The sequence below is a fragment of the Tamandua tetradactyla genome, chromosome X, assembly GCF_023851605.1.
Source record: "Tamandua tetradactyla isolate mTamTet1 chromosome X, mTamTet1.pri, whole genome shotgun sequence".
In the NCBI taxonomy this organism is placed as follows: Eukaryota; Metazoa; Chordata; class Mammalia; order Pilosa; family Myrmecophagidae; genus Tamandua; species Tamandua tetradactyla.
Window position 1 is genome coordinate 92,622,660 of NC_135353.1, and position 26,900 is coordinate 92,649,559.

The 26,900-nt window shown below is 37.6% G+C and overlaps 1 protein-coding gene and 1 pseudogene across 1 annotated transcript in view; both read left to right on the forward strand.

The window, feature by feature from the left end:
• MAGT1 (magnesium transporter 1) overlaps positions 1-26,900 on the forward strand; it is a 70,411-nt gene that overhangs the window by 14,043 nt on the left and 29,468 nt on the right. The window contains exons 2-5 of the mRNA XM_077145527.1: positions 9,003-9,172; positions 14,910-15,027; positions 26,034-26,174; positions 26,675-26,815. Of these exons, the coding sequence (XP_077001642.1) occupies positions 9,003-9,172; positions 14,910-15,027; positions 26,034-26,174; positions 26,675-26,815 (570 nt within the window). The remainder of the gene's footprint in view (positions 1-9,002; positions 9,173-14,909; positions 15,028-26,033; positions 26,175-26,674; positions 26,816-26,900) is intronic.
• LOC143670959 (ubiquitin carboxyl-terminal hydrolase 31 pseudogene) lies at positions 824-3,768 on the forward strand (annotated as a pseudogene).

The following is a 26,900-nucleotide window of genomic DNA, read 5'->3' on the forward strand; positions in this document are numbered from 1 at the left end:
GAGACCCAGAAGGGGAAGAAAAAATATTCTAGAAATAATGTCTGAAAACTTCCCAAAATTAATGAAAGATATGAATATACAGATCCAATAAGTGCAACAAACTCCAAACAGTATAAACCCAAATAGATCCACACTGATATATATAATAATCAACCTGCTGAATACCAAAGATAAAAAGAGAATTATGAAAGCCATAAGAGAAAAGAAACATATCATGTATGAAAGAGCCTTAATAAGACAAGGTGCCTATTTCTCTCGGGAACTAGAGCCAAAAAGGCAGTGGGGTGACATGAAGTTTATGGGATAAAGAACTGACTGACAGAAAGTAATTGCTGCCTGAGAATTCTATATCAGGCAAAACTGAGCGATAGGTTAAGACATTACCAGATAAATGAAAGCTCAGGGAATTTATCACCACTAGACTGGTGGTACAGGAAATGCTAAAGGAATTCTTCTGGTTGAAAGGAACAAGCACAAACAGATCTAAGTCATGAGAAGAAATAAAGATCTTCAGTATAGGTAATGACGTGGGTCAATATAAATGTCAACACTATTGAATTTTTGTTTTGGAATTCCACTTTTTACTTTCTAAAATACAAATGCATGAAAAGTTATAATAGTAGTTCAGTGGTAGAATTCTTACCTGCCACGCAGGAGACCTGGATTCAATTCCCGACCCATGCATTTCCCAAACGAAGAAACCAACAAGAACAAACAAACAAAATTCAAAAAGTAGTGCTGCAGTGACAGGATACTCACATGGGAAAAGAACGAAAAGTGACCCTGCCCACAGCATATTAAAAAAATATATATTAAAAAAGTAATGATACATGAGTGGCCCAGCTGGGCAGGCAGCACTCAGCCACTGCTCCATCGCTGGGTCACTCACTGGCTCTCTGAGGTGTGTGGGGCGTCCAGTCCCCAGGCCCTGGTGAGGCCCGGTACAGCGGGATGCTGCGGCAGCCATGGAGGGCGATGGGCCAGGTGGACGGGCGTGGTGATGAGCTACCCTGGCCATGTCCAAGGTAATGACCAGGCCCAGCTGCCAGTGGTGGCGGGCAGGAAGGAGAAGTGCTCCTTCAGCAAGCGACTGTTACAGAGTGGCCGCGCGGGCAGTGATGGTGGTGGTGGTGGCAGCAGCTGCTCACGGGGTCTGGGGGTCCCAGGCCTAAGGTGCCTGCCTCACCCTCCATGGCATGCTTGGTCAGCAGCTTCGTGAGTCCTGTCCTCAAGACGCTTTCCACACTCTTGCACCTTAGCTCGGAGAGCACTGCCCTAAACTGTGGCGGCCTCATCGGCTGCTTCCTGCCTGGGCTGGCCACTGTGCCTGCACCGCCCACCTGTACCTCAGAGCCGGTGGTAGGGCTCCTCAACCACGGCAACACGTGCTTAATGAACGCCATGTTCCAGAGCCTCAGCAACACCAAGTTATTTGCGGAGTACCTGGCGCGGCCAGAGCCTGAGCCAAGCTGCCTGCAGGCCGTGGCGCACAGGGCCCGGGAAAGGTCATCGAGCAGCTGGCGCATCCAGTGCGGCCCTCTGGATCCTGCAGCACAGCCATGACTTCAAGAGTATTGTATCAAAGAATGTGCTACAGTATTGGGGGAATTCCCAGGAGTTTCAGCTGTGGCTTTTGGACCGAATTCACGAAGTCCTCAATCATGCTGGTCAAGCGTAGCGCCCAGCCTCCTTTAAAGCCACCATTAGAGACTGATGGCCTGAGGGACCATCCTTTCCTGTCTATAGTACTTTTGTGCAAGAACTTTTTCAAGCCCAGTGCAGATCTTTGCTATGTCCTCATTATCAGAAACAAAACAACACTTTTGACCCTTTCCTTTGCATCTCTTTGCCAATTCCTCTACCCCACACAAGGCCTCTCTATGTCACATACACAGTGTATCATGGAAAATGCTGTCACTGCATGAGGGTCGGTGTAGCCATGCCTTTGTCTGGGAGTGTTGCCAGACTTGGGGACGCAGTGTCTATGGAAACAAAGATCTCCGCTGATCAGATTGTGTTAACGGAAATGTACTACAGTGGGTTCCATCATTCCTTCTGTGACACAGACAATCTGGAAATGGTCCATGAAAACAACTGCATTTTTGCCTTTGAGACTCCAGAAATATTTAAGCCTGAAAGAATTGTCAGTCAGAGAAATTCACTAAAACAACAATCTAAGCCACTAGAAATTTGCCTTGGATCACCACACACTGACTTCCCCTGCACAAACAGCAGTAAAACAAGGGAAGATGGACTTACCTTCTACAAAAGTGGGAAGTGACAAGATTGTTCTGTTGGTATGTAACTGAGCCTGCACTGGGCGATAGGCAGTAAGGGAAAAGGTTTGGATTGCCTTTTGTGCTGCACTTAGAGAACACTATAGCATGGGACCTTCTGCAGAAGGAAATCTTGGAGAAGATGAAGTATTTCTTGAGGCCTTCAGTTTGCGTTTAGTTGTGTCCATTCTGTTTGCGTGCGGTCAGTATTGTGGGAATAACATACTTGTTGCCCCAGGAGGAACAGTCTCTCTGCCACCCAACAATAGAAAGGGCATTAAAATCTTGTGGACCAGGTGGCACTGCTCATGTGAAATTAGTTTTAGAGTGGGACAAAGAGACAAAAGATTTCTTGTTTGTAAACACTGAAGATGAGTATACCCCTAATGCAGAAACTGTCCATTTGCAAAGAGAACGTCATCATTAGCCTCAAATTTGCACTTTATTCCAGTGTTTCCAACTCTACACCGAGGAGGAACGTCTTGCCCCAGATGATGCCTAGCTTTGTCTGCACTGTAAACAACTGCAGCAGGGGAGCATTATGTTAAGCCTGTGGACTCTACCTGATGTGCTTATTATACATCTGAAGAGGTTTCGACAGGAAGGAGGCAGGCATATGAAACTTTGAGAACATGGTCAAGTTCCCTTTGACTGGCCTGGACATGACGCCTCATGTGGTGAAGAGAAGCCAAAGCAGCTGGAGTTTGCCATTCCGTTGGTCCCCATGGAGCCAGCCCTATGGACTTGGGTGGGACCCTGAGGACTACATCACAGGTCTGCAATGGTGTCTGTTCTGATGAGTCCCTCAGTTGAGTTTTGCTTGTGTCAGGGTCAGTTTGCTTTAGAACTATTCTCCTTGTTCATTTTTTCTTCTACTATGTAGTATGCCAAATATGAAGGCAGTTTTCATCATCTGGATCTCTAGCCAAGAGCAAATAAACTAAAATTATTTCTCCTTAAAAAATGCATTTCAGGCATTTCTCAAAAATGTTCATCCTTTAAAAATCTCTAGTAATCTAATCAAGACCCACCTAGATTGAGTGGAGTCACATCTTCATCTAATCACAAGATTACAGCCACAAATGGGCATGCCACATCTCCATGAATATAATCTAATCAATAGTTTCCACCCTGCAATATTGAATCAGGATTAGAAGAAATGGCTGCCCCCACAAGATTGGATCAGGATTAAAACATGGTTTTTCTGGGGTACATAATACTTTCAAACCATCACATGGAGAAATGGGAACTTTAGTACATTGTGGAATGGCTTTGAAATAGTACAACTGCTGTGGAAAACAGTTTGGCAATTTCTCAAAAAGTTACATACAGAACTACCATATGACCCAGCAATCCCACTTCTAGGCATATACCCCAAAGAACTGAAAGCAGAGACTTGAACAGGTATCATTGGGTTGATAGTTTGCGGTTCCTCAGAAAGTTGACATAGAATCCTACTTCTTGATTTATACCTAAAAAGTTGAAAGCAGGGACTCGAGCTTATATTATTAAAAAAAATTTATTGTGAAATATAACATATACACACATGCAAAAAAAAGCAATAATTTTCAAAGTACATTTTAACAAGTAGTTACAGGACAGATTCCAAAGTTTGGTATGAATTACCATTCTACAGTTTCAGGTTTTTCTTTCTAGCTACTCTAAAACACTGAAAAGTAAAAGAAATATCAATATAGTGATTCAGCAGTCGTACTCATTTGTTAAATCCTATTGTTCTCTATTATAGTTCCTCCTCCTTTGAACCTTCTCTCAGTCTATAGGGATCTTTGTGCTATGCACATTCTAATTTTTCCATGTTGTAAAGGGGTGTCAGGAATATAGGATGGGGGATGGAATTAGCTGATACTCTTGGAGAGACTGGGTCCTCTGGGTTTCAGGACTTGTCTGGTCTAGGAACCCTGTGGAGCTTGTGGGTTGCACTAACGTTTTTACATCAATGTTTATAACAGCATTATTCACAACACGCAAAAAGGTGGGAGCAGCCGAAATGCCCATTAACAGATAAATGGATAAACAAAATGTGGTATATACATAAAATGGAATATTATCCACTCCTAAGAAGGAGCATGCTACAACATGGATGAATCTTGAAGACATCATTTTCAATAAAATAAGCACACATAAAAAGAAATATTGTGTGATCTCCTTGATATGAACAACCTAGAATAAGAAAATTGATAAAGAAACTAAATTATAGGTTACGGATGCTGGGGAGTAAGGGGAATGAGAAGTTATAGCTTAAAGGGAGCAGAGTTTCCATTTCAGGGAATGAAAAATTTGGGTAATGGATGTTGATGATGGTAACAATATACTGAGTGTACTTGATACCACTGAATTGTATGCTTGACACTGGTTAAAATTAGAAACTTTTTTTGGCTGCTTTTTTTTTAATTAAAAATTTTTTTTTAAATACAAAAAAACACCAGACAAACGCAAACATTGTTAACTTTTGATCATTCCATTCTATGTATATAGTCAGTAATTCACTATATCATCACATAGTTGCATAATCATCATCATGATCATTTCTTGGAACATTTACATCTATTCAGAAAAAGATAAAAAAGAAAACAGAAAAAAATTCATACATTGCATACCCCGTACCCCTCCCTTTCATTGATCACTAGCATTTAAATCTAAATTTATTTTAACATTTGTTCCTCCTATTATTTATTTTTATTCCATATGTTCTACTCATCTGTTGGTAAGGTAGATAAAAGGAGCATCAGACACAAGGTTTTCACAATCACACAGTCACATTGTGAAAGCTATATCATTGTTCAATCATCATCAAGAAACATGGCTACTGGAACACAGCTCTACGTTTTCAGGCAGTTCCCTCCAGCCTCTCCATTACATCTTGACTAACAAGGTAATATGTATTTACTGCATAAGAATAACCTCCAGGATAACCTTTCGACTCTGTTTGGAATCTCTCAGCCATTGACACTTTATTTTGTCTCATTTCACTCTTCCCCCTTTTGGTCGAGTAGGTTTTCTTAATCCTTTGTTGCTGAGTCTCAGCTCATTCTAGAGGTTTTCTCAGTCCGTTGATGCTGAGTCTCAGCTTATTCTAGGATTTCTGTCCTACATTGCCAGGAAGGTCCACACCCCTGGGAGTCATGTCCCACGTAGAGAAGGGGAGGGCAGGGAGTTTGCTTGTTGTGGTGGCTGAGAGAGAAAGAGAACACATCTGAGCAACAAAAGGGGTTCTCTTGGGGGTGACTCTTAGGCCTAATTTATTAAAAATTTATTTATTAATTTAAAAAATTTAGCAAACCAAATAAAACATTAACATATATAATCAGTAATTCACAATATCATCACTTAGTTGCATATTCATCATTTCTTAGAACATTTGCATTAATTCAGAAAAAGAAACAAAGACAATAGAAAAAGAAAGAAAACAAACACAGGAAAGAAAAAAAAAAGATTATACCTACCATACCCCTTACCCCTCACTTTCATTGATCACTAGCATTTCAAACTAAATTTATTTTAACATTTGTTCCCCCTATTATTTATTTTTATTCCATATGTTCTACTCGTCTGTTGATATGGTAGAGAAAAGGAGCATCAGACACAAGGTTTTCATAATCACATAGTCACATTGTGAAAGCTTTATCATTATTCAATCATCCTCAAGAAACATGGCTACTGGAACACAACTCTACATTTCCAGGCAGTTCCCTCCAGCCTCTCCATTACATCTTGAATAACAAGTTGATATCTACTTAATGCATAAGAATAACCTCCAGGATAACCTCTCGACTCTGTTTGGAATCTCTCAGCCATTGAAACTTTGTCTCATTTCACTCTTCCCCCTTTTGGTGGAGAAGGTTTTCTCAATCCCTTGATGTTAAGTCTCAGCTCATTCTAGGGTTTTCTCAATCCCTTGATGCTAAGTCTCAGCTCATTCTAGGATTTCTGTCCCACTTTGCCAGGAAGGTCCACACCCCTGGGAGTCATGTCCCACATAGACAGGGGGAGGGTGGTGAGATTGCTTGTTGTGCTGGCTGGAGAGAGAGGCCACATCTGAGCAAGAAAAGAGGCTCTCTTGGGGGTGACTCTTAGGCCTAATTTTAAGTAGAGTTGACCTATCCTTTGTGGGGTTAAGTTTCATATGAACAAACCCCAGGACTAGGGGCTCAGCCTATAGCTTTGATTGTCCACACTGTTTGTGAGAATATCAAAAATTCAACTTGGGGAAGTTGAATTTCTCCCTGTTCTCACCATTCCCGGAAGGGGTCTTTGCAAATACTTTTCCACTCACTGATCGAATCACTCTGGGATTCATTGGGGCATCACTCTGGACAAACCAACAAAATCTCATGTCCTACCTGAGATTCCAAGTACTTATGGCATTCAATCAAACGATCTATCTACATAAGTTATATTAGGAAATGCACTAGTCAAAATATAAATTTTGTACCAAATAAACATTTTTGCTTTAGTCTCACACATAAGGTGACACTTTAAAATGTTAATTGCCATCTATTTTCAGCACCCTGCAATAATGACATTCCTATGTTCTTCCTCATGCAAAAACATTTTTAAAATTTGTACATTTAGTCACTATTATTATACACTCTAGGCATTCCTAGATTATACCATCTCGATCTTTAACATCTATCTTTCTTTCTGATTTCATTTATGTCGCCAGCCCTCCTCCCTCTATCATTCTCACATGCAGCTTCATTCAGTGTTTTAATATAATTATATTACAGTTAGGTAGTATTGTGCTGTCCATTTCTGAGTTTTTGTATTCAGTCCTGTTGCAGTTTGTATCCCTTCAGCTCCAGTTACCCAATATCTTACCCTATTTCTATCTCCTGATGGTCTCTGTTACCAAGGAAATATTCCAAGTTTATTCACTAATGTCAGTTCATATCAGTGAGACCATACAGTATTTGTCCTTTAGTTTTTGGCTAGTGTCACTCAGCATAATGTTCTCAAGGTCCATCCATGTTATTACATACTTCATAAATTTATTCTGTCTTAAAGCTGCATAATATTCCATCGTATGTGTACCCAACAGTTTGTTTAGCCACTCGTCTGTTGATGGACATTTCGGCTGTTTCCATCTCTTGCAGTTGTAAATAATGCTGCTATAAACATTGGTGTGCAAATGTCCGTTTGTGTCTTTGCCCTTAGGTCCTTTGAGTAGGTACCTAGCAATGGTATTGCTGGGTTATATGGCAATTCTATATTCAGCTTTCTGAGGAACCGTCTTAGGCCTAATTTTAAGTAAGCTTGACCTATCCTCTGTGGGGTTAAGTTTCATATAAACAAACCCCAAGATTGGGGGCTCAGCCTAGAGCTTTGGTTGTCTGCACTGCTTGTGAGAATATCAAGAGTTCAACTTGGGGAAGTTGAATTTTCCCCTTCTCACCATTTCCTGAAGGGGACGTGGCAAATACTTTTTTATTCACTATTCAGATCACTCTGGGATTTATTGGAGCATCACTCTGGACAAACCAATAAAATCATGTCCTACTCAAGGTTCCATGTACTTATGGTGTTCAGTTAAGCTGTCTACATAAGTTACATTAGGAAATGCACTAGTCAAAATATAAATTTTGTACCAAATAAACATTTTTGCTTTAGTCTCCCACCTAAGTTAAAATTTTAAAATATTCATTACCGTCTATTTTCAGCACCCAGCAGTAATGACATTCCTTTGTTCTTCCTCATGCAAAAATATTTTTAAAATTTGTACATTTAGTCACTAAAAATGAGAAAATTTGAGTTGTGTACGTGTATATATATCTACAATAAAAAGTTACAGGTAAGAGTGCTTGCCTGCTATGCCCAAGGACCTGGGTTCGATTCCTGGTGCCTGCCCATGTTTAAAAAAAAAAAAAAAAAGTTACAAAATAAATATGACGAATTGACAGACGACGAAATGAAAGCTATAAACAAACAAACAAAAATCAGTTGTACTTGTGTGGTCCTATATCTGGGATCTTTATTCTGTGTCTTTTCCTTCACCAATACCCCACTGTCCTAATTTCTGTAGCTCTATAGTAAGTCTTAAAATCGGTTAGAGTAGTTCCAACCACTCTTTCATCTTCAAAATTATTTAACTATTGTAGTTTCTTTGTAGTTCTTTTGTTGTGTGTGTGAGGCAAAAATTTATATAAAACCAGTCTATTCCCTTCTAATACAAAAAAGTTGTAGAATTGGGCATAGCCCAAATACCCTCAATGATTGGGCAAAAGATCAAAGATGATGGTGGAGTTATATAGAAAAGGTAGGGTTAACAAATGAGTATGATTGCTAAATCATTATATTGATATTTCTTTTAGTCTCCAGTATCTTAGAGCAGCTAGAAGTAGAAACCTAAAATTATGGACTTGTAACCCATACCAAGTTCAGAAATCTGTTCTACAACTAATTGTTGGGATGTACTTTGAAATTTATTGCCTTTTTGTATATATTATGTTTCATAAAAAAGAAAAAAATAGAGGTAATAAAATAATCCCTTTAAAAGAACATATAATGTCTGATTAAATCTCATTGTGAAAGAATATAATTTTAAGAATAATTTTCATCAGGCCCAGATAAAAATTTTAATTTCACGTCTCTCCCATTTTCTCTGTATCGCTGCTCATTAGTCTTATTTTTAAGTAAGGTACCTAGGTAAAAGGAACTGTAAGTGCTAAGTTGAATGTATTAACAGCATGCTCCTTTTGTGTTTTTTAGATGGTGTTATCTGAAAAGGTTAGTCAGCTGATGGAATGGACCAGTAAAAGACCTGTAATAAGAATGAATGGAGACAAGTTCCGTCGCCTTGTTAAAGCCCCACCGAGAAACTACTCCGTTATTGTCATGTTCACTGCTCTCCAACTTCATAGACAGTGTGTCGTATGCAAGTATGAACTTTCAGCTACACTTTAAATTAATTAACTCATGAGATTTTAATCATTTCTTAATCCCAGAAGAACCAAAGTAGTTCAATGGTATATAAATAATTAGTTGTGTAAATAATTATGTACCTAATATGGAATATATAAATAATTAGGTACATAAATAATTATATACCTAATATAGAAATTCTAAATGAGGATGTCTATGGTAAAACATAATGCTGCTTTTCTTTTACAGTGGTTCTTATTTGTCTGTATTAGTTCGGGCACAGAGAGCATTGATAAAGTATTGTGGTATAACTTTAAAAAAATTAAACATTCACTTTATAAATTGGTATCAACTTATATAAATAAAATCCAGCATTGACGTAGTGTTTAGTATTTATAAGTGCTTTCAACTTCATCTTCTTGCTTTCACACAATAGCCCCGAAGGTAGATGAAGCAAATATTTTTCCATTGTGGAAGAAGCAAGCTCCAAACGTTTAACTGGTATCCCCAAAGCCTGAGACATTTATTAATGGAATAATGGTATCTACATTCAAATTTGGAATATGAGAGAAACAAAGAATTGGTTTTTTTAAACAGAGATGCATGATTTGAGATTTTCCTCATTCCAGAATATTTGCGATGGAGAATAATCTCATTTAAACTTTCATCAAACAATGATTTAATAATTTTATTTTACTGTTTCTGAATGTTTTTAGGTATAAAAAGTAATATTTTTAAAAAAATAACTGATAGATAATTCAAAACAGTTTTTAAAAATGAAATAACTTTTTTCAAGCTTCTCTAGTTTATTTCAAGTTAAAATAAAATATAAATAATCATAAATATATAACAAAGGAGATAACACATCATCTAATAAAACAGCATTTGCTTTTTAGTGTTTTTTTACTATTATTTTTAGATCAGTATATCTGATCTAAGGATTCACTTTAATCCTATGACAAAACCAATCTATGTAGAACTAATTTAGTAAGAACTTAGAAGCTCTCCAAATTCTGGCAGCTTGGATCATATGAAGGAATAGACTGCCTTCTTTCAGAATGATGTGCTATTTTATCCAAAGCCTTGCTGTTTCGAGCATCTGTGACCATCTGTGGATCCTTTCTTAGTGTCTCTGGAGCCTTTCTCCCTCTGTCTCCAAAATGTCTCTCTTAGCTTCTCTCTCTATGGGTATTTTCTTTCTGAGCTCTCTCCGAAATGTCTCTCTCTTAAAGGGCTCCAGCAAGGGGATTAAGACCCACCTTGAACGAGCTGGGTTACATCTCCATGGAAACAACCTAATCGCATGATCCCATCCACAATAGGTCTGCACCCACAGGGATGAGTTAAAAGAACGTGGGCTTTTCTGGGGTACATACAGATTCAAACCAGCACACTCCATCCTCTGGACCCCAAAAAGTCATGTTCTTTCCATATGCAAAATACATTCATTACATCACAATATCAAAAATTTATATCATTTCACTAACAATAAATAAGTACAAAGTCTTATTAAAATCAGTTACAGGCATGGTTTATCCTAAGGCAAAATTCCCTTCCAGCTGTGGACTTGTGAAACTTAGAATAAGTTATCGACTTCCAATATAAAAAGGAGGGATAGTCATAGGATAAATATTCTCACTGCCAGAAAGAGAAAGTGAAAGGAAAACAGGCATTACTGGACCCAAAGAGTTCTGAAAACCTGTAGGGCAAACTGCACTAAATTTTAAGGTCTGAGAATCATTTATAGAATGATGTTTTATCCTCGGGGCTTTGAGAGAGCAGCAGTTCCTCCCTCTCCAAGGGCTTATGCAGTGGCCCTGCTCCCTCCAAACACTGGGGTGAGGGTTGCAACATTGGGGACTATTGGGAGTACACCTTGTTCTTCATTTCACCTTCTTCAAGCATCTGGATGACACCCAGACTCTCTACCATCTCCAGGGCACAGGATTAGCACTCTCCGAACAATAAGAGTCATGGTCAGGCTCTCCCCAATCCACAGGGAATGTGCTCCACCCTCTCTAAGGCCTGAGACAGCAACATTCTTTCTGAACAATGAGGTGGAAGGTCCCAGCCTCTGCGAACTCCAAGGCAAACTCTCCCTTTCCACATGCTTGAGTGGATGCACTCTTCTGACTCAAGGTATCTTAGTTCTAGATCTTGGCTTCCATGGTTCTGCCTTTGAAGTAATTTTTCTATCAGACTGTCCCTTTTAGTCCAGACTGGCAGCCTGGACCTCACAAAACACTTGTTTATTTAGCATGCAGTATACAGGGGTCCCACCCATCAGACAATAGGACTTTCCACAAACCCTTTCTGGACTTTCCATTTCCAATGCTGGCTTGTCCTGACATGGCTAACTGGTTAAATCTTCACACAGGGCTCTATTCTCTGGGAACTCACCTGCTAGAATTCTCCAAGCCATCAATTTCTAGTCTTTGAATCCAAGAGTTCAGTTCTCAGCTTATCCCTTTCCTCTCACATTTTACTATAAGCCTGCAGGAGAAGCCAGGCTGCATTTTCCACATTTAACTGGGAAATCTCTTCAGCCTAATATAGCTGCTCGTCACTTTCAAATTCTCTTTTCTTTCCAACACCAGGGCTCAATTTTGCCAAATTCTCTGCCACTTTAAAACAAGGATCATCTTCCAGTTTACATCAACACATTCATCATTTCTTTCTAAGTCCTCATCAAAAGTATCTTTAGAGTCCATATTTCTGCCAACAGTCTCTTCAAAGCAATCTGGCATTTCCTATCAAATTCCTCACAGTGTCTCCAGAATCTTCCATTTATCCATTTATAAAGCTGTTCTAGCATTTTTGGTATTTGCAAATCACAACACCCCACTTCTGGTACCAGAATCTGTTTCAGTTTGCTAAAATGCCAGAATACAATATACCAGAAATGAATTGGCTTTTTCAATGAAGATTTATTAGGTTACAGATTTACAGTTTTAAGGTCATGAAAATGTCCAAATTAAGGCATCCAAAGGGAGATACCTTGACTCTGAAGAAAGGCTACTGTCATCCAGGGTTCTTCTGTCACATGGGAAGGAACATGACTGACATCTGCTGGTCCTTTGCTCCTGGTTTCCATTGCTCTTAACTTCTGATTCCAGTGACCTTCTCTCTGAGCATCTGTGGGTCCTTTCTTAATGTCTCTGGGGCCTTTCTCCCTCAGTCTCCTAATGTCTCTGGGTATTTCTTTCTCCCTTAGCTTCTCTCGCAGAACATTTCTCTTTTTCAATGCTCTCTCAAAAAGACAAGGACTCCATCAAGGGGATTAAGACCCACTCTGATTGGGCTGGTTCACATCTCCATTGATACAACCTACTCAAAAGCTCCCACCCACAATAGGTCCGCACCTACAGGAATGGGTTAAAAGAACATAGGCTTTTCTGGGTCATGTAACAGATTCAAAACAGCACACTTGCTAACTTTTCTTAAGGGATTTTCTCCCAGGAGGTAGGGTATAATTAAGATATTTGTTCCAGAATATTTGTTTTTGGGGTTGTATGCTGAATATAAATTAAACATAAGTAGAAGAAGGAAAAGAATAGGAAGTATTAATTATTAATAAACAAATTCTAGAATTATTCCCAATTCAGTCATTTCTCTCACTAGGAGTCAAACCTATAAAAAAAAGTCAATAAATAAACCAGCTTCTACATAAATGTGATTTATATTTTTATTAAATGTAATTAATATTAAATGTAAACTAATGGAATTCTTACTAACCCAGGTTTTTACTGGTATCTTACAAGACAAAATTTGAATTAGCTCACACTTTCCTACACACTCAACAAATAAAAATTAAGCAACAGCAAGCTGTTTAATACTATATATTTGATACTATTGTGATGAAATGTATAAGAAAGATGCCCTACCTTTATCATCTGGGGAAATAAGTTACACATGTGAAAAGCTGGCAATATAAAGCAGTTTATGTTTAAGTATCAGATGAACTATTTAAGTAATAAATACTGTAAAACTTCAGAAGAACCTTAACAGGAATGGTTAAGATTGGTATAGTTGAGAAGATAGAACCTATTCTAGGCCTAGACAAATGGATCAGATTTAGATAGAGGTAGAATATTCTGAAAGCAGTGATGTGCATAAAGGTGCAAAGATAGGAGTAAATAAAGTACTGGGATTAAGGGATCCTGTTTGAGATTTATTAATGATAAGGCTAGATAAAAATCTAGATACATTATTTGGAACCAGATGATAAAAACCCTTGAATAACTGGTGAAAGAGTTTAGAGAGAGTGGTTTTCAAGGAGAGGAAGAATTTCAGGAAAGCATTAATTTAGGAAAAAATATATATATTGTGGTATAAAAAGATTGGAGTGGCAAGGGCTAGAGTCAGTATTTTAATATCCTCAGATATTAAAGATCAGACTTTGGATGATGGCAATGAAAATAACAAATGAAGAGCTGACAGATATTGGAAACAGGGTATGGGAAATAAAAGTTAAAGATGACTTGAGGTTTTTTTTCCAGTTTTTTTTTAACTTTTATTAATTAAAAAAAAAACAAAACATTAAGATATTATTCCATTCTACATATACAATCAGTAATTCTTAATATCATCACATAGTTGCATATTCATCCTTTCTTAGAACATTTGCATCGATTTAGAAGAAGAAATAAAAAGACAACAGAAAAAGAAATAAAACGATAATAGAGAAAAAAAAAGATTATACATACCATACCCCTTACCCCTTGCTTTCATTTACCACTAGCATTTCAAACTAGATTAATTTTAACATTTGTTCCCCCTATTATTTATTTTTATTCCATATGTTCTACTCTTCTGTTGATATAGTAGCTAAAAGGAGCATCAGATACAAGGTTTTCACATTCACAGAGTCTCATTGTGAAAGCTATATCATTGTTCAATCATCATCAAGAAACATGGCTACTGGAACACAGCTCTACGTTTTCAGGCAGTTCCCTCCAGTCTCTCCACTACATCTTGAACAACAAGGTGATATCTACTTAATGCATAAGAAGAACCTCCAGGATAACCTCTCGACTCTGTTTGGAATCTCTCAGCCATTGACACTTAGTCTCATTTCACTCTTCCCCCTTTGGTCAAGAAGGTTCTCTCAATCCTTGCTGTTAATTCTCAGCTCATTCTAGGGTTTTTCTCAGTCCCTTGATGCTGAGTCTCAGCTCATTCCAGGATCTCTGTCCCACATTGCCAGGGAGGTCCACAGACTTGAGGTTTTTTTAATATGAATTCCCTAGACTTCTCTTATATTTCTCCTAGTAATTCATCTGACTATATTTTTATTTATTAAGTAAAATTTATGCTTTAGATTTTAAAAAAATGATTACTACTGTAGTCCTACTTTCTCTGGAGAAAATACTTCTATCTTCTCTTTAAACTCTTAAAAATAACTTAGAGTATTAAAGATTATTGTAGAGACAATTAGCTGGAAATTTCCAGTGAAATTGAAAGAGCTTTAGGATGAGTGATAGGCAGAAAGAATGAAGCAGAGTCAGGCAATTACTACTTTCTGGTGGAATCCTCAACATTTGGGGTAAGATTTCTCATATGCCCAAACAGTGGCAGTGTTTTCCAAAGTTTGTCCTGCTGCTGTTAGTAGAACCTGACTTGCTTGCCATTCCCCACCCCCCACCGTTAAAGAAGCTTTGCTGTTGCTTGTTCAGACCTGTTTTACTGCTGATAAACTATATTGCTTTTAAAAATTGCTTCATATGTTCTCTTCACAACTATTATGATATCCAGGCAAGCTGATGAAGAATTCCAGATCCTGGCCAATTCCTGGCGATACTCCAGTGCATTTACCAACAGGATATTTTTTGCTATGGTGGATTTTGATGAAGGCTCTGATGTATTTCAGATGGTAAGGTCTTTGGTTTATTCTGTTAAATAGGAAAAGGTAAAATGTGGATAAAGTAGAGTACATTTTTTAAAATGACCACAAAAAGTTAAATAGAAGAGGTCTTATGGAAGATATGGAGTAGAGAACTAAAAGCTGAGCATGAGCTAACCGTGAAATGTAGCGGTCAATGATAGCCTATTGGAAAATGGAAATTGGGATAATAACTGTTAAGTAACTTGAAGTATGAGTCATGGTAGGCCATTATACCACCATGATGTTTTACTGTGGTTAATTTGAAGTCCTTGACAGAACCAGGTACCTATCTTTATCCCTTTACTTTTTGTCCTACTGGAAAAAAATACATCTTGTTCAAAGCTAAACCCTTGTCCTCTTCCCTAGAGTCCTTACCTACTTTGTGAATCATGACCCCTTCGTACTTGTATTTTTCACTTCACCCTCTGTATTAGTTCTTTCCCTTTTCCTCAAGCACATATATTTAATTTTGTCTTTGTTTATAAATGTGTCTAACTCATGCGTTTGGGCATGATTTGCTCAACATTAATTTAATAATACAAAAAAAGGAAAGATCTGAGTATAATTCTTCACTACATCTTCACACCAGTGTCTCCAATCCAAAAATTTATGTCCCATATTGAACTGATGTCTTTTCCCACTCTCGTCCAAACCTGGTCTTACTGTGGTTTTTTTTTTGTTTGTTTGTTTGTTTTGTTTTGTTTTGTTTTCTTACTGTGTTTTATGTCATTATTGACTTCTTTGTTGTCTTCATCTTCTACATATCCCATAGCCATCCCACTTTTCCATTCCAAGGCCTTCATCTTCTCTCGCTTAAACTAATGCAATAGTCTTTTAACTGGTTCGTTTACCTTTCATATAGTACTTTCTCCCTATTGCCTGCTGTTTTGGTTTGCTAATGCTGCTGGAAATGCTATATACCAGAAATAAGCTGGCTTTTAATAAGGGAATTTATTAAGTTACGAGTTTACAGTTCTAAGGCCATAAAATGTCCAAAGTTAGGCATCCAGGGAAAGATCCTCGACTCAGGAAATGGCCAATGACATTTGGGGTTTCTCTGTCAGCTGGGAAGGCACATGGTGACATCTACTAGCTTTCGGTCCTGGCTTCTTATTTCAAACAGCTTCCCCAGAGCATTTTCTTTCAGTATCTCCACGTGTCTCTTTCTGTTGGCTCTGAAGATTTTTCCAAAATGGTTCCCTTTTAAAGGACTCCAGTAAGTGAATTAAGACCCACATTGAATGGGCAGAAATACATCTCCATGGAAATAACTTAATAAAAAAGATCCTGGGCAGTGCAGTGGTTGGCCCAGTGTGCAGAATTCTCGCCTGCCATGCTTGAGACCTGGGTTTGATTCCTGGAGCCTGCCCATGTCAAAAAAAAGGTCCCACCCAAAAATATTGAATGAGGATTAAAGAATATGACTTTTCTGGAGTACACAACAATTTAAAACCAGCACATTCCACCATCTGGACCCCAAAAAGACATGTTCTTTCCTTATACAAAATACATTCATTCCATTACAATATCACAAGGCCTTAAACCATCTCAGTAACAATACAAATACAATAAGATATCAAAACCAGTACAAAATCTCATCTAGGCCAATTACAGGTATGGCTATCATAAGGCAAAATTCTCTGGATAGTCAGAGGATAAATGTTCCCATTTCCATAGGGGGAATTTGGAAAGAACACAGAGGTCACTGAACCCAAACAATTCTGAAAATCTGCAGGACAAACTCCATTTCAAAGTTGAGAATCATTTATCCTCGGGGCTCTGGAAAGTCACAGTCCCACCCTTTCCAAGGCCTATACGGTGACTCTCTCCAAACAGTAGGGTTAGGGTTGCAACCATGGGGGACATTGGGAAAACCACCTTCTTTTCAGCTCCATCCTCTTCATGCATGTGGGACAGCTCCCGGGCTCTCTGCTATCTCCAGGGCACAGACTCAATCCCCTCAGAGCAATGCGATGGCACCAAGACTCCCCAGGGAATGTGCTCCACACTCTCTGAAGCCTGGGGCACCAAAACTTTTCCTGAACATCAAGTCAGAAGGCTCACCCTCTCCAAGTGCATGGGTGTATCTGATCTCCTGGCCCAAGGTTTCTTGGCTTCAGACCTTAGCTTCCATGGTTCTGCCTTCAAAGTTATTTTTCCTTCACCTTGTCCTTTTTCTGTCCGTTTCAGTGTAGACTGACAGTTATACAGATCCCACAGCACTTGTTGGTTTTCTATGCCATATACTGGGGTCATACCCATCAGACTAAGGCTTTCCACAAATCCTTTTTGAATGACTCCATCTCCAATCCTGGCTTTTTCTGAAATGCCTGACTCGTTCCATGTTTAGTTAAATCCTTATGTGGGATACTGTTCCATTGGGTCTCCCTTTCTGGAAACCCAGAGTTTTCCAGATCATCAATTTCTGGTTTTTGTACCAAAAAGTTTAGTTCTCAGCTTATCTCTTTCCTGTCACACTTTGCTATAAGGTGAAAGGAGAGGCCAGGCTACATTTTCCACGTTTAGTTTGGAAATTTACTCAGCGAAGTATCCCGAGTTGATTGCCTTCCTTCCAGTTTGCAATAATACATGCATCAGTTCTGTCTAAGGCCTTGTCAGAAGTATCATTAGAGTCCATATTTCTACCAACAGCCTCTTGAAAGTATTCTAGGCCTTCTCTATCAAACTCCTCATAACTCTTCCAGAATCTTCCTCTTAACCATTTAAAAAGCTGTTTCAATGTTTGGTATTTGCAAACCGCAGCACCCCACCTCTCTGGTACCAAAATCTGTTTTGGTTTCCTAATGCTGCCAGAAATGCAGTATACCAGAAATGGGTTGGCTTTTAATAAAGGAATTTATTAAGTTACAACTTCATGGTTCTAAGGCCATAAAATGTCTAAAGTAAGGCATCCAGGGAAATATAACTGACTCAGAAAAGGGCCAGTGATTTTCAGGGTTTCTCTGTCAGCTGGGAAGGGGACATCTGCTGGCTTTCTCTTCTGGCTTCTTGTTTCAAACAGGTTCCCTGGGTGCATTTTATTTCTGCATCTCCAAACACCTCTTTCTGTGTTGGCTCTGAAGCTTTTTCAAAAATGGTTCCCCCGTAAAGGACTCCAATAGGTAGATTAAGACCCACCTTGAATGGGTGGAGATACATCTCCATGGAAAGCAGCTAATCAAAAGGTCCCACCCCAATTGGGTGGGTCACATCTCCATGGAAACAATTAAGAAGATCCCACTCAACAATATTGAACTGGAATTAAAGAACATGGCTTTTCTGGGCTACGCAACTGTTTCAAACCGGCACACCTGCTATAATATTTCCTAAAGTTTGATCTACAGAGTATTAATATTAATAAGAATTACTTCGGAAAAAATTAAGTTTGGAACACCGTAGCATAAACAAAATAGAACTGGTTTATTTACTTCAGGGGGTCAAGAACTGTGAAGGATCTGAGATTTTACTCTACTTAACAAGCTAACAGTTAGTTGTTACTGTTTGGCTCCAGGTCAGAGGAGTTTATTGCTCACAGCAACTGCAGTATCCAGACTATAAACATTTTCTTACATGAGTTCCTTACATGTAAGGGATGATTCCTACAGGGTGATGGAAAGAGGATCAATGGGTTGCATTATTAGGGAGGTAGTCTAAGTCTAGAGAACCCAAATCTTCTATAATGGGCAGTAAGCATACCTGCCCTTTGCTTTAGAGGGAGACTCTCATCATTGAGAACATTGTCCAAAACAAAGACAGTCAATGCCTCTATTCTAAAGACATCCCAAACCTCAAGAATCCCATGGAAAATTGTTTCCAAACAGGATTTCTCAGGGACTTTAACATGCTGATGTATATTATATCTTTCCACTAGGAGGATATAGTATGCAGAATTTCCCAAATTTTGGAACAATTAATGGAGCATTTTTACCAGATTCCAGTAGAACATAATTTTGGAAATAGTTGTCAGTAGATTAAAACCAGAATTCCTTACTCCTTATCAATTCATGTACTTTTTCCTCTAACCCCCCAAGACCACCTTTCCCATAGTCATATTATGCCAGTACTATCTTATTTCAACATTGTTCATTGTTCTTTTACAACAACATGAAGTATACTTTCTTCCCCTTCCCTTTCTCCCCCATTCAAAATTCTGCATATCCTTTAATCCTCATTTCAGTTGCATCCATGAATCCTTTCCAGATTCTTCAGATGAAATGTGGGTCACATCTTTTCTTGGATGCTCACAGTAATTCCCTTATGTTTCTACTATACACTTATCTACATTCTATCTTATAACAAAATTAGCCCTATAATTCTTCACAGTCCCTCTTAGAATATAGGCAGACCTAAATCCTGAGGCTATTAGTGCTAAGCACATAATGGATACTCAGTAAATGTTGAACAAACAGCTTAATGTTCCAATTTTACATTATCTCATTGTGCTACTCATATTCCAGTCTCACATGGCCATCTCCAAAGAGCCAGATGTGTATATTTATAAATCATGCTACATAACCTAAAGGGTTATTGCATTTAGGCTTATTAGACCAATGGAAACAATTTCTAGAATATAAGAAATTGCTTTTTCATTCTCTGTTTTTCAAGTTGTGATTGTTTAAAAAAGTTATAATTCCATCCATTTTAATAAAATGCACATAATGATCTTCTGCAATTGCTTTTTTGTTTGTTTGTTATTTTTTGTTTTTTTGTGCGTGGCCAGGGAATCGAACCTGGGTCTCCTTCATGGAAAGTGAACATTCTACCACTGAACCACCCATGCACCCTGAAATTGATTTTTTAAGCTACAAATCCATTTTTTTCTACTTCAAATACTTTGTAGTATCAATGCCTATTATTGCATTTTAGAGCCACATTTAAGAGTTAAAGGAGTAAGGATAGTAGCCTTTCCATCTGTGGAAGAAATTCAAGTCTTTCTCCAAGTAATAGTGTATTATGCCAGAATGTACAAAAACTTAGCATGGTTGAATGAAAACCTACCAGATCTTATTTTGGCTTGTTAATATTCAAGGATTTTCAGTTTGCAAAATATTTTTAAAGAACTGATTTTGTATAAAGATATCTTTCTATTAATCAGGGAAATGAATAACAAAAACAATAAAAAACAGATTTTTGCCCATCAAATCAACTATTGGCAAGGGTGCAGGGAAATAGATACTTTCCTACAATGATGGGTAGAAGTATAAATTGTTAAAGCATCTTTGGAGAACAATTTGGCTATGTCCTTTTTTTCTTCCAGCATTTTTATAGGGAACTTGTAAGGTTTATAGAAAAATCATACAGAAAGTACAGAATCCCCTTATATCCCCTCCCCACACAGTTTTCCTATTATTAGCATTTTGCATTAATGTGGTACCTTTGTTAGAATTGGCAATGCCTTATTACTGTAATTATATTAACTATAGTCTATAGTTTACATTAGGGTTCACTTGCTTTTTATAGTTCTATTCTGCTAAAATATACAACCTAAAATTAAATATTTAGCCACTTTCAAGTATACAGTTCAGTGGTATTAAATTTACAGTGTGCTACCATCACCACCATCCATTACCAAAACTCTTCCATCACTCCAAACAGAAACTCTGTACCAATTGAGTATTTACTCCCGATTTCCCACCTCCATCCCTGCCCATCCCTGCCCTAAATTAGAACTTGCATTCTAATTTATTATTCTAAGAATTTGCATATTTTAATTATTTCATATAAGTGAGATCATACAATATTTGTCTCACACGTGTACAGGGAGATAGGTACAAGGATGTTCACTGTAACATTATTTTTAATTGAAAACAACTAAAAGTCCATCAGTAACATAATTACTTAAACCGTGAGAGTGGGACTGATGTACTATCATGGATAGAGATATCAAATGTGGTTGAATCAAAAGGAATTTTCAGAATGATACAGTTAATATGATACCATTTATGTTAAAAATCAGGCATAAAGCAATATTCTATGTTTTTGTTGGTATGTATGCATATACATATATGAATAAATTAAGAAAAGCCTGAAAATGATAACTGGCTACCAGAATGGACTGAGATTACTCCCTGTAACCCTGTAATGTTTTAAAATTATTTCCCCCTTTCTTTAATATATTATCATGAAATATGTTCAAACTTAAAAGAGTTTAAAAAGTAATACAAACCCCATACAGAGAATTCCAACATACCCCTACCACCCTCAGGTACCCAGATTCACCAATTTTAATTTTTTTGCCACATTTTCCATGTCATTCTGTCTATTCATCTATCTGTCTATTTATTTCATGATCCATTTTCTGCACACCTGAAGGTAGGTTGTATACTTCATGTTCCTTGAATACTTAATACTACCATGAACATTACCTATTCATTTACATAACCACTTTAAATACAGTCATTAAGTTCAAGCAATTTAACATTGATATAAGACTTTCGGTCTATATTCCAGTTTCTCGTATGTCCCAGTAATGTCCCTTTGAGCCTTGTCTTCTCCCTTGCTAGATCCCATCCAGGATCATGTATTGCATTTAATCGTCGTTGTCACTTTTGTTGCTCTCTTTTTTTTTTTAAATTGTGGAACCATATATACAATGTAAGCTTTCCCATCTCAATCACTCCCCAGCATACCATTCAGTGAGATTAATCATATTCACAATACTGCAGTATCCTCAGCACCATCCATTACTAAACTTTCCCATCTCCCCAAATAGAAACTGTACACCCAGTTTGCGTTAACTTCCCATTCCACCTGCTCCCTCCAACCTGTGCCAAACATTCTGTCTCTATGAGCTTGCATATTGTCTAATATTTTCTTTTTATTACCATGGGGCTTAAATTTAACATCCTAAATCTATAACAGTTTCATTTGCTTTGATACCAAATTAACTTCAGTAGTGTTCACAAGCTATGTTCCTATACCCCTCCATCTCCACCTCCTCACCTTTATGTAGTTTTCTAACATATTTTTTCTTTTTTTTTATTGTGAAGAATAACATATATACAAAAAAAGCAATAAATTTCAAAGCACACCCCAACAATAAGTTATAGAACAGATTTCACGGTTTAGTATGAGTTACAGTTCCACAAGTTTAAAATTTTCCTTCTAGTTGCTCCAAGACATTGGAGATTAAGAAATATCAGTGTAGTGATTCAGCAGTCATACTCATTTGTTAAGTCCTATCTTCTCTATTGTAATTCATTCTTCTCCTTTGATCCTTCTTTGAATCTTTAGGGATATTTGACATACCATTCTAACTTTTTCATGTTGGGAGGATGTCAATAATATGGGATGGGGCGTGGAACTAGTTGATGTTCTTTTTTTTTTTAATATTTTTATTGACACATCATCACACATATACTGTCCATACATGGTATACAATCAGTGGCTCACAATGTTATCACATAGTTGTGTATTCATCACCATGATCATTTATAGAACATTTGCATCACTCCAGAAAAAGAAATAAAAAGAGAAAACTCATATATCCCGTACACCTTACCCCTCCCTGTCATTGACCACTAGTATTTCAATCTACACAGTTTATTTTACCCCTTATCCCCCCATTATTTATTTATTTATCTATCTATATTTTTTATTCATTTACCCATACCCTGGATAAAAGGAACATCAGACACAAGGTTTTCACAATCACACAGTCATATTGTAAAAGCTATATAGTTATATAGTCTTCAAGAATCAAGGCTACTTCCCTCTAGCCACTCCACTACACCATAAACTAAAAAAGAATATCTTTATCTATATAATGCATAAGAATAACCTCCAGGATAACCTCTTGACTCTAGTTGATATTCTTAAAGGGGCTTTGCCCTCACTTTTGGAAGACAGTTTTGCTAGATATAGAATTCTTGGGTTAAAATTTTTTGTTTTCAGCCTTCTTACCTCCATGGTTTCCAGTGAGAAATAGCACATAATCTTATTGAGGCTCCCTTGATTGTGACATGTTGTTTCTCTCTATTATTGGCATTTCAGAGACTAATTATGATATGATGCAGCATGGGTCTATCTGGGTTTATCCTGTTTGGAGTTCATTGAGCATCTTGGATGTGCATATTTGTATCTTTTATTAAATTTGGGAAGTTTTCAGCTACTATGTCTTTGCATATTCTTTCTGCCCCTTTCTTTTTTCTCCTTCTGGGACTCCTACAGTGTATGTATTGGTATGTTTGATTCTGTCTCACAGGTTCCTCAGGCTCTGTTTTAGTTTGCTAAAGCTGCCAGAATGCAATATACCAGAAAACGGATCAGCTTTTATTAAGGGGATTTATTAAGTTAAAAGTATACATTCTAAGGCCTTAAAAATGTCCAAACTAAGGCACCCACAGAAAGATACCTTAACTTCAAAGAAAGACCAATATCTGCCTGGGTTTCTTTTATCACATGGCAAGGCACATGGCCATCATCTCCTGGTCTTTTCTTAGCTTCTCTGGAACAATTCTGGATTTCTTCTCTTAGCTTCCCTAGCTCTCTACAGGTTCTGGCTTGTCCCTCATGGAAAGGTACATGGTAACCTCTGCTAGGCTTTGATTCCTGTTTAGTTTCTGTTGCCTCTCTCGGCTCATGGCGTTTTCTAGGGCTTCTGCTTTTGCATACATCTGGATCTCTGTTGGCTCTGAACTCTTTCTTTCTCCGTGAACTCTCTTAAAGACTCCAGTAAACTAGGTCTGGAGAGTGAGGCAGCCGTGGCTATGGTGGCGTTGGCGTTGGCAGCTCAGCACTGCTCTGCCAGAAAATGACCTGTGGCATAACAGTTATTAAACTGCAAAACAAATGGGAAAGAACAAAGAACATTTGTCACAGGAAGGCTACTGAAAATGCAAAAATGAAGCATTTGGGTGGACTAATTATACTGAATTCAGCTTTTGTGAAATTTATACCATACCCTAAAATTGACTTCTTCCTAGACAGAAATGCATAAGGAGTGTCCTGTTGGAAATGAGTTGCCTGTTTTAAGAACTGATGTATCTAGGTCTCACAAAACCTGGAACTGTTCCTAATCAAATAATATTCTAAATAAAAAGAATATAGGAAAAGGAAATATGAAAATATGAAAGATGGCAAGTCCAGGTAGGAGTATCTGGAAGATATTAAAAGCCAAAAAAATCAATGCCTACAAGTTGCTGCAAATAAGTCAAGACCTGATTAAGTCAAAGAATACTGACTTGTTTTTTCAAAGCTTTTGTAGGGGGGCCAAGCCCTGAAGCATCTCACTGCCATATTGATCAGGGAGGGGTGTTCCCCTTTTTTTATGGTGGCAAAATATACTGTTTTGAAAGTGTTGTGTACCCCAGAAAAGCCGTGTCCTTTAATCCTGATCCAATATTTTAGGGTGGAAACCCTTTTGATTAGATTATCCCAGGAAGATGTGGCGTGCCCAATTGTGAGTGGCTTTTGGCTAGATGGAGATATGATTCTGCCCATTCAGGGTAGGTGTTGATTAGTTTACTGGAGTCCTTTGAAAGGACTTTCTTCAAACATTTTGAAGAAACCTCAGGTACAGATACTTGAAGAACAGTTGCTTCAGAGCTGACAGAGCCAACAGGAGACCCAGATATTTGGAGATGCAGGACCCAGCAGACGTTGCCATTTGCCTTCCTGTGAGATGCTAAGCAAGCCAGAAACCAGAGTTGTATCCCGGAGGAGCTAAGTAAAGGCCCATCAATGAGAAGGATCAGACCTGGGGCATTCCAGGCAAAGACTTTTAAAATATGGTGCTAAATATGCTCAAAGAACTAAAGGAAAACAGGAAAATGACAGATGAACACAAATAAATTATCTATAGAAAGATGGAACAACTTTTGAAAGGAAAATGCATTTATATATTGTTTAGGTTTTTATTTTGCTTTTTTTTTCCAGACACATCTTCAAAAAAGATCCAAGGTGGTATAATTAAATATATATCAAAAGAAAGAATATGGCCTAAAAGTAGGCAGCAGTTTGGTGGTCTGGACACTGCGGACCCATAAATTGAATTTTAACAGTGCAGACAGTATGTATTTGGCTCTGGAGACCTTGTTTACACTGACCAACTATAAAAATCTGTGGGCATTGGTCACCAAAGGGCTAATCTGTTCATTCATTCGGTATAGTACACTGGCAGAGAGACCAAGATACCATATCCACTTATCAGTACACTCTCTCCTTTATGGAAAAGTATTAAAACTATATACTGCTAGAAGAGTTTTAATGTGAGTATAGAATCAAAGCAGGAAGTTGAATTATTTTATTGACTGATGTCTTCAAGTTAAAATTGTTTCATATAAATCAATCTCCACTATAAGATTTACCTGCTAAGGGGATCTCAATACTTGCATCTGTTGATTAGGATCTTTCCCCTGGACTTAGTGAGATTTTCTGTTTTCCAAAAGTACAGTTATACCATGTCAGGAAACATAATGCAGATGGGTAGGTTATGGATTCTTTACCTCAGCAATTCCACCGTTGTCTTTTCAACATACCATCATGTCATGATGAAGAATAGAGAAATGTGATGTTAGTGAGTAAACATTTGTAAACTCTTTTAGAATTGATCATTTCTATATATGGCTACCAGTTTATATTGGTTTTTACTACAATTTTTGAGCATTACAGTATTCTGATGTTCCCCCCCAATTAAGGATAAACCCTCTTTAGAACTTGCTTCAGCTACATATGGCAGTTAGTTATCATAAATTTATCTTTTTTGCATAATCTCTAAATAGATTAAGATAGTTGAGGTATGGGAACACATTACAATTCTAATGGAATAACATGTAGATTTCTTAGCTAGTAATTTATATTTGGTCAGTAAAGTGAGTGGTTAAGATCATGGCAGCCTTGGGTTTGAGTCTTGGCTCCAGCATTACTGACTGTAATTCCTCAACCTTTGTAAACCTGGACTTCCTCATAGTGAAATGCCTACATTTCATGATATTCTTTTCAGTTAAGATTATTTTCTTGATAACTTACATTTTCATGAACTCCTCTCTATTCAGCTAAACATGAATTCAGCTCCAACTTTCATCAACTTTCCTGCAAAAGGGAAACCCAAACGGGGTGATACATATGAGTTGCAGGTGCGGGGTTTTTCAGCTGAGCAGATTGCCCGGTGGATAGCTGACAGAACTGATGTCAATGTAAGTTTCTCTACTTTGTTGAAAGTTACTTTTAGTATCTCCTTTGACTCTTAATCAGAGGTCCTGATTGGTCTTGTGTCAGTATCAATGAGGTGATAAGCAATAGTTTGTCCCCTCATAAGTAGCATTTAACAGAATCATACTGATGAAATAATGAAATTACAAAGCGTCCTTTATTACACCTATTCAATTCAGCATCAAAATCACTCCTGATCTATTTTTCTTTTGACCTTTTATAAAGTACATGGGCTACCTAGCTGTATGTGGCAGATCTTTTTTAATCTAAAAAATGTTATGTTGTATACAGAATATTATACATATTACATCTTATTCGAGGATATGATGTAGATTATTTTTATTGGAATGAAATGAATAAGTATCATTTTTCCTGGAAGTAACCATGCTAATTTTTATTTGAATTAATTTCAAGTTATTTGGACCCATATAATTGATGAATAAATTTTATACTTAAAAATGCTTTTTCTCTCCTTTCTACTTAGATCAGAGTAATACGACCCCCAAATTATGCTGGTCCCCTTATGTTGGGATTGCTTTTGGCTGTTATTGGTGGGCTTGTGTATCTTCGAAGAAGTAATATGGATTTTCTTTTTAACAAAACTGGATGGGCATTTGCAGCATTGGTAAGTGAAGTTTAGAAGAAAAATTATTTGAATAAAACTCCTAATACTGCATTTTCAGGGAAGCTTTCATTTACATGAGAAGTAG